Source organism: Procambarus clarkii, chromosome 17, assembly GCF_040958095.1.
Source record: "Procambarus clarkii isolate CNS0578487 chromosome 17, FALCON_Pclarkii_2.0, whole genome shotgun sequence".
Taxonomy (NCBI): Eukaryota; Metazoa; Arthropoda; class Malacostraca; order Decapoda; family Cambaridae; genus Procambarus; species Procambarus clarkii.
In genome coordinates this window covers 37,697,500-37,705,815 of record NC_091166.1, presented here as the reverse complement: position 1 = coordinate 37,705,815, position 8,316 = coordinate 37,697,500, and the positions used below count along the sequence as shown (strand labels likewise).

The 8,316-nt window shown below is 53.7% G+C and overlaps 1 protein-coding gene across 1 annotated transcript; it reads left to right on the top strand.

Moving 5' to 3' along the window:
* Positions 1-1,311: 1,311 nt before the first annotated feature.
* On the top strand, positions 1,312-2,841 carry LOC138365656 (uncharacterized). The gene is made up of 2 exons (XM_069326142.1): positions 1,312-1,379; positions 2,400-2,841. Exons 1-2 carry the CDS (start codon positions 1,312-1,314, stop codon positions 2,839-2,841), a joined length of 510 nt encoding a protein of 169 aa, XP_069182243.1.
* The last annotated feature ends 5,475 nt before the right edge of the window (positions 2,842-8,316 follow it).

Sequence of the window (8,316 nt, the reverse complement as noted above, 5' to 3'; positions counted from 1 at the left end):
AAAAAATAATAATTGAATATACAGCCGTCAAATTATCAGGCCGAATATGTTTTTAAGATCCACTGTCCTGCTGTCACGTACAAAAAAAATTAATTGGTGCTCAGATTTTTAATCAGTATCGCTATACACCATTTTAATAATGTACATATATTTTCGGCTCGCAACACTGGTGGTGCATTGGGAGCCAGTCATTTAGACAGCCATTTAGACAGCCATTTAGACAGCCATTTAGACAGCCATTTAGACAGCCATTTAGACAACCATTTAGTCATTTAGACAGCTAGTAAGCTAGACACGCCGTTTTTTAGCTTCTTGCCCTAGGGAACCGTCCCAAAGCCCTTGACAGTACTCTGCTCCTCATCCGAAATATCACAGTATTTCCGTTACTTGGGGCGTGAAAACGCATTTAACCGGGTCATTTAACCGAATCCATGTAGACAGTGGGCAAGATGGTGTCGAAATTGATTCGAGGCTTTTGTAACTGGATGCGTTCGGTCACCCTATAGATACAGAAAGCCGTTCACGAATCTTTTAAAACCATCGGTTCAAGGGAATGACTCGACCGAACTGGGATTCCAACTGTGGCAGGGTATCTCTTCTAGCCCGCGGATCACACTCTTGTCACAGTTTAGCCGTGGTTTAACTCGAAGTGAACAAATCTACATGGGCCGTGATGAGGGTTCAAACTTACGCCCCGGGATGATCGCAGACCCTGCCTTAGTTGACTGCGTCACGACATGATCAAAAGAATCGCAACTGGGCGTTCTACTGACCTCACTCGGATCCTGTAGTCAAGTATTGTGTATTTGCACAATACTGCAAGTATTGTGTATTTGTTGGCACAAGGCTGGTTCCAGAGACTGATTCGTGGTAAAGCATAAACAATGAATAATGTTGTGGAAGTTATATGAAGACTGATTTTTTTTTTTACGAGGACAAAGTCTTAACCTGAGATCTGAATTGTCTACTTTCACATTACTTTTTAGCATATAATATCCCATTCCTTCCCCCCCCCCCCCGTCCCATCCCAAATTCTTATCCTGACCCCCTTCCCAGTGCTATATAGTCGTAATGGCTTGGCGCTTTTCCATGACATTTCCCTCCCTTCTGTCATTTGCCCCAGACCTTGATGCACTGTGACAGACCAAGAGATGGCAAATGACAGGAAGAAGACAAACCAGGAACTAGTGTGTGTTATTAGTAATATTTATGTACTTTAAAGAGGTCTTCTGCCTTGCCTCACGAGTAGAGGGGCAAGTCTTCCTTGTGGCCCGCCTCACGTAGAATCGTAAAAGTGGCACAAAATAGCAAATGAGGGAGACATCTCCCGTCCACGAGGCTAACCATAGCCCGTGCTTCTTGCCCCGCTCCTGTGCCAGGTAAGTTACGGGCTCACCATAGCCCGTGCTACTTGGAACTTGTTCCGAGTAGCTGAATCTATAACAACAACAACAACATGCAAATGAGTTCAACACCACTGCTCTTATAGTCTCCCTATAATGAAGCACTATAGGGAACGCTTAGCGGTGTTATGATTAGAATCCTCCTATAGTGTCCCCGCCCAGTTATAACTCAACTTTAACATAAGAAATGACTTAGTACGTTGACTAAAGCACACACTAGAAAGTGAAGGGACGACGACGTTTCGGTCCGTCCTGGACCATTCTCACAATCGACTTGAGAATGGTCCAGGACGGACCGAAACGTCGTCGTCCCAACACTTTCTAGTGTGTGTGGTTCGGTCAACACATTTCAGCCAAGTTATTGTGATTCTTGGTCTGCAATTGACGTATTAGCTAATATTTAGGAGCGAAATAGACGTTTGCTCTTCTAGTGTAAGGATGTGAGGCAGGTAATAAAAAAAATTAGTGTCTGAATGAATTTTAAACACACTACGGCTATAAGAACGTAAACATTCAGGTGTTCTTGAAAGATTTAGTTACATTCCTCTATCCCTATTTTGACTCTCTGTATATGTAATCAGGAATTACGGTGTTTCGTTGCTTGTACAGGAACGAAAAATACGATATTCAATTAAAATAAGTTTCGTGGCATTAATTTGGATGTCAGAAAAAATACAAGGTGAACAGAACCACCAAATTAGTAATGTTAATTAATGTTAGATTTTTGCATAAAAAACTATTACGTTTGACAACACCCACAATCGTTGCTAGAACTTGTTAACGTTATCAAATTTAAACATTACGACGACCTACGTAGAATACACTTTTCGTTACTAAAAACATCTAACTAGAACTGCTGTTTATGTTACACGTTAGCTGTTAAGTGGCTAAACTGCCCAGTATTAAAGGAGCAAGTCCTGGTTATGCCCACCTGACCATTGAACGCGACCTCTGCGCCTCTAAACACCGAAATTGAGAGCCCGAGAGCGCCTCTAGCGCCGAGATCGAGATCGCCTCTAGCGCCGAGATCGAGAGCGCCTCTAGCGCCGAGATCGAGAGCGCCTCTAGCGCCGAGATCGAGAGCGCCTCTAGCGCCGAGATCGAGATCGCCTCTAGCGCCGAGATCGAGATCGCCTCTAGCGCCGAGATCGAGATCGCCTCTAGCGCCGAGATCGAGAGCCCGAGACCGCCGAGATCGAGAGCCCGAGAGCGCCGAGATCGAGAGCCCGAGAGCGCCGAGATCGAGAGCCCGAGAGCGCCGAGATCGAGAGCCCGAGAGCGCCGAGATCGAGAGCCCGAGAGCGCCACTAGCGCCGAGATCGAGAGCCCGAGAGCCCGAGAGCGCCGAGATCGAGAGCCCGAGAGCGCCACTAGCGCCGAGATCGAGAGCCCGAGAGCGCCTCTAGCGCCGAGATCGGGAGCCCGAGAGCGCCTCTAGCGCCGAGATCGAGAGCCCGAGAGCGCCTCTAGCGCCGAGATCGAGAGCACTAGAGCGCCTCTAGCGCCGAGATCGAGAGCCCGAGAGCGCCTCTAGCGCCGAGATCGAGAGCCCGAGACCGCCGAGATCGAGAGCCCGAGAGCGCCGAGATCGAGAGCCCGAGAGCGCCGAGATCGAGAGCCCGAGAGCGCCGAGATCGAGAGCCCGAGAGCGCCGAGATCGAGAGCCCGAGAGCGCCACTAGCGCCGAGATCGAGAGTCCGAGAGCGCCTCTAGCGCGGAGATCGAGAGTCCGAGAGCGCCTCTAGCGCCGAGATCGAGAACCCGAGAGCGCCTCTAGCGCCGAGATCGAGAACCCGAGAGCGCCTCTAGCGCCGAGATCGAGAGCCCGAGAGCGCCTCTAGCGCCGACACCGAGAGCGCCTCTAGCGCCGACACCGAGAGCCCGAGAGCGCCTCTAGCGCCGACCTCGAGAGCCCGAGAGCGCCTCTAGCGCCGAGATCGAGAGACCGAGAGCGCCTCTAGCGCCGAGATCGAGAGCCCGAGAGCGCCTTTAGCGCCGAGATCGAGAGCCCGAGAGCGCCTCTAGCGCCGAGATCGAGAGCCCGAGAGCGCCTCTAGCGCCGAGATCGAGAGCCCGAGAGCGCCTCTAGCGCCGAGATCGAGAGCCCGAGAGCGCCTCTAGCGCCGAGATCGAGAGCCCGAGAGCGCCTCTAGCGCCGAGATCGAGAGCGCCTCTAGCGCCGAGATCGAGAGCGCCTCTACCGCCGAGATCAAGAGCCCGAGAGCGCCTCTAGCGCCGAGATCGAGAGCCCGAGAGCGCCTCTAGCGCCGAGATCGAGAGCCCGAGAGCGCCTCTAGCGCCGAGATCGAGAGCCCGAGAGCGCCTCTAGCCCCGAGATCGAGAGCCCGAGAGCGCCTCTAGCCCCGAGATCGAGAGCCCGAGAGCGCCTCTAGCGCCGAGATCGAGAGCCCGAGAGCGCCTCTAGCGCCGAGATCGAGAGCCCGAGAGCGCCTCTAGCGCCGAGATCGAGAGCCCGAGAGCGCCTCTAGCGCCGAGATCGAGAGCCCGAGAGCGCCTCTAGCGCCGAGATCGAGAGCCCGAGAGCGCCTCTAGCGCCGAGATCGAGAGCCCGAGAGCGCCTCTAGCGCCGAGATCGAGAGCCCGAGAGCGCCTCTAGCGCCGAGATCGAGAGCCCGAGAGCGCCTCTAGCGCCGAGATCGAGAGCCCGAGAGCGCCTCTAGCGCCGAGATCGAGAGCCCGAGAGCGCCTCTAGCGTCGAGATCGAGGAGCCCGAGAGCGCCTCTAGCGCCGAGATCGAGGAGCCCGCGAGCGCCTCTAGCGCCGAGATCGAGGAGCCCGAGAGCGCCTCTAGCGCCGAGATCGAGAGCCCGAGAGCGCCTCTAGCGCCGAGATCGAGAGCCCGAGAGCGCCTCTAGCGCCGAGATCGAGAGCCCGAGAGCGCCTCTAGCGCCGAGATCGAGGAGCCCGAGAGCGCCTCTAGCGCCGAGATCGAGAGCCCGAGAGCGCCTCTAGCGCCGAGATCGAGGAGCCCGAGAGCGCCTCTAGCGCCGAGATCGAGAGCCCGAGAGCGCCTCTAGCGCCGAGATCGAGAGCCCGAGAGCGTCTCTAGCGCCGAGATCGAGAGCCCGAGAGCGCCTCTAGCGCCGAGATCGAGAGCCCGAGAGCGCCTCTAGCGCCGAGATCGAGAGCCCGAGAGCGCCTCTAGCGCCGAGATCTAGAGCCCGAGAGCGCCTCTAGCGCCAACACCGAGTGCGCCTCTAGCGCCGACACCGAGAGCCCGAGAGCGCCTCTAGCGCCGACCTCGAGAGCCCGAGAGCGCCTCTAGCGCCGAGATCGAGAGACCGAGAGCGCCTCTAGCGCCGAGATCGAGAGCCCGAGAGCGCCTCTAGCGCCGAGATCGAGAGCCCGAGAGCGCCTCTAGCGCCGAGATCGAGAGCCCGAGAGCGCCTCTAGCGCCGAGATTGAGAGCCCGAGAGCGCCTCTAGCGCCGAGATCGAGAGCGCCTCTAGCGCCGAGATCGAGAGCGCCTCTAGCGCCGAGATCGAGAGCCCGAGAGCGCCTCTAGCGCCGAGATCGAGAGCCCGAGAGCGCCTCTAGCGCCGAGATCGAGAGCCCGAGAGCGCCTCTAGCGCCGAGATCGAGAGCCCGAGAGCGCCTCTAGCGCCGAGATCGAGAGCCCGAGAGCGCCTCTAGCGCCGAGATCGAGAGCCCGAGAGCGCCTCTAGCGCCGAGATCGAGAGCCCGAGAGCGCCTCTAGCCCCGAGATCGAGAGCCCGAGAGCGCCTCTAGCCCCGAGATCGAGAGCCCGAGAGCGCCTCTAGCCCCGAAATCGAGAGCCCGAGAGCGCCTCTAGCGCCGAGATCGAGAGCCCGAGAGCGCCTCTAGCGCCGAGATCGAGAGCCCGAGAGCGCCTCTAGCGCCGAGATCGAGAGCCCGAGAGCGCCTCTAGCGCCGAGATCGAGAGCCCGAGAGCGCCTCTAGCGCCGAGATCGAGAGCCCGAGAGCGCCTCTAGCGCCGAGATCGAGAGCCCGAGAGCGCCTCTAGCGCCGAGATCGAGAGCCCGAGAGCGCCTCTAGCGCCGAGATCGAGAGCCCGAGAGCGCCTCTAGCGCCGAGATCGAGAGCCCGAGAGCGCCTCTAGCGCCGAGATCGAGAGCCCGAGAGCGCCTCTAGCGCCGAGATCGAGAGCCCGAGAGCGCCTCTAGCGCCGAGATCGAGAGCCCGAGAGCGCCTCTAGCGCCGAGATCGAGAGCCCGAGAGCGCCTCTAGCTCCGAGATCGAGAGCCCGAGAGCGCCTCAGGCGCCGAGATCGAGAGCCCGAGAGCGCCTCTAGCGCCGAGATCGAGAGCCCGAGAGCGCCTCTAGCGCCGAGATCGAGAGCCCGAGAGCGCCTCTAGCTCCGAGATCGAGAGCCCGAGAGCGCCTCAGGCGCCGAGATCGAGAGCCCGAGAGCGCCTCTAGCGCCGAGATCGAGAGCCCGAGAGCGCCTCTAGCGCCGAGATCGAGAGCCCGAGAGCGCCTCAGGCGCCGAGATCGAGAGGCCGAGAGCGCCTCTAGCGCCGAGATCGAGGAGCCCGAGAGCGCCTCTAGCGCCGAGATCGAGAGCCCGAGAGCGCCTCAGGCGCCGAGATCGAGAGCCCGAGAGCGCCTCAGGCGCCGAGATCGAGAGCCCGAGAGCGCCTCTAGCGCCGAGATCGAGAGCCCGAGAGCGCCTCAGGCGCCGAGATCGAGAGGCCGAGAGCGCCTCTAGCGCCGAGATCGAGAGCGCCTCTAGCGCCAAGATCGAGAGATCGAGAGCGCCTCTCACCTCGTCGTTGTAGGCGCTGATGCCTCCAACTGTCTTGGACAGTTAGACAGTTGGACTGTCATCTCCAGCAGCGACGTCTCCATCTCTGTCTTCGAGACGTCTCCAAAACCTAGGAGAAGTGCCTTAGGGGCTAAATTATCACGGCTCAGTAATTTTCGAAACAAAAAAATATACATCTCATGAAAATAGAATTAGAGAAATGCAAACGTACCTTTGACTGCCGAAGAGATGAGCTACAATTGTCTCCTACCTGCAATGAGAAATGTATTCACAAGTATTAGTTACATACTTTTATACATAAATCACACACTAAATATACATTACAATCTCCACATAACTTATTAGATTGTATGTACGTGTAACTCAGATTAATTTTGTACTCAAGACCTTAAGTACTGCTGACCTTAACTGCTGGACGAGGTCACTATGGTCCTTCGGCGAGTCAGGTCCCACTGGGGGCACGAAGATTGAGATTGACGGAGCTCAGATTGAGCTCCGTCTCTGAGCTCTTACCTGCAAAAATGCGAAAAAGATTGAAAAGATTGTAGCCATGTGTCTCATAATATTTCAAACATACGCTTCCAATATATTACAATCTCAAAATAGTTTATCAGATTTTAGTCCATACGAGTAACGCAGATTAATATGGTAACTTAATGCTCTATGTATTTCTAACCTTAACTGAAGGACGAGGTCACTGTGGTCCCTATTTTAGCGAGGTCAGACTTGAGGTGTGTAAATCCCGGACTGAAAAAATTAAAAAACACTAGGTTAAACACTGATTAAATTAATAACTAAAAACAAATCATTTAAACACTAGTTCTTCCAAAGTCAATATTCAGTCACGTGCTGATTTCATGGCTTAGTTTTGGTTCCTTGCCTGTTCGAGTTGGTAACTACAACCCTGGAAACACAAACCAAAACTGTCTCTGTTGACCAGACCACACACTAGAAATTGAAGGGACGACAACGTTTCGGTCTTGAGAATGGTCCAGGACGGACCGAAACGTCGTCGTCCCTTCAATTTCTAGTGTGTGGTCTGGTCAACATACTTCAGCCACGTTATTGTGACTCATCGCCTGCAAAACTGTCTCTATTTTCCGCTTGTTACAACTTGTAATAAAGTTGTTACATCTTGGCTTAACGTGTTTATGACGTATTAGAACGTTGTTACAACTTGCTATATTGGTTGTTATAACTAGTTAGGAAGTGTTAAAACTTGTTCGAACGTTGTACCAACGTCGTAGTTTCGGTGTGTGTTTGGCGGGAAAGCACTTGAGCCATGCAAGACCAATCACCGGATAATTACAGTTCTCGTGTCAGCTAAAAACACTTAAGAAACTGACGGTAACACGCTAACTGCCGTTATAACTAGTTAATTTACAACTCACAGTGAGTAAACACTTAGTTTTTCTTTTTCTTATCTGGCCATTACAGAATATTTTCAATTACACGTTAGAGGTTTGTCAAAACATCACAACTGAAGTCCTAATGATCTCACGAGCATAATAACAAGATTTAGACGGTATAACAAGCCTTTTAGACTTTAGACTTTTCGGTTACAAGTCAACCGGTGCTCACACGAGGCTGTTTATAGCAGCGGTGGCCGTTCTCCCCAGACGCATTCATCTATTTTAACACACTGTATTACACGTTGGTTTCTCACAAATTAATATTCTTATACATAAATTTTTTATGTATAGTCAGGCGGAGGTTAGATGTTTAGGTTCTATTGGCGAATATTTGTATTTGAAGTACGTGGGTGGAGCGTTTATAAAATTGGGGTTCGAACAGAGGACGTGAGCAAAGCACTTGTTCTGAAAGTGTTCGCAACTCATTGCAAAATTCTACAACACAATAACAAGCCGACGAGGAGTGACAACGTGGCTGAAATATGTTGACTAGACCACACACTAGAAAGTGATAGAGACGACGACGTTTCGGTCCGTCCTGGACCATTCTCAAGTCGATTGTGTGTGTGAATCGACTTGAGAATGGTCCAGGAAAGATCGAAACGTCGTCGTCCCTTCACTTTTTAGAGTGTGGTCTGGTCAACAATACCAAGCCTCTACGACCCTCCAATACCCATCTCGACAGCAACACCCACCACTTGACAACTGATACATCTCTGTAACCTACGGTAGT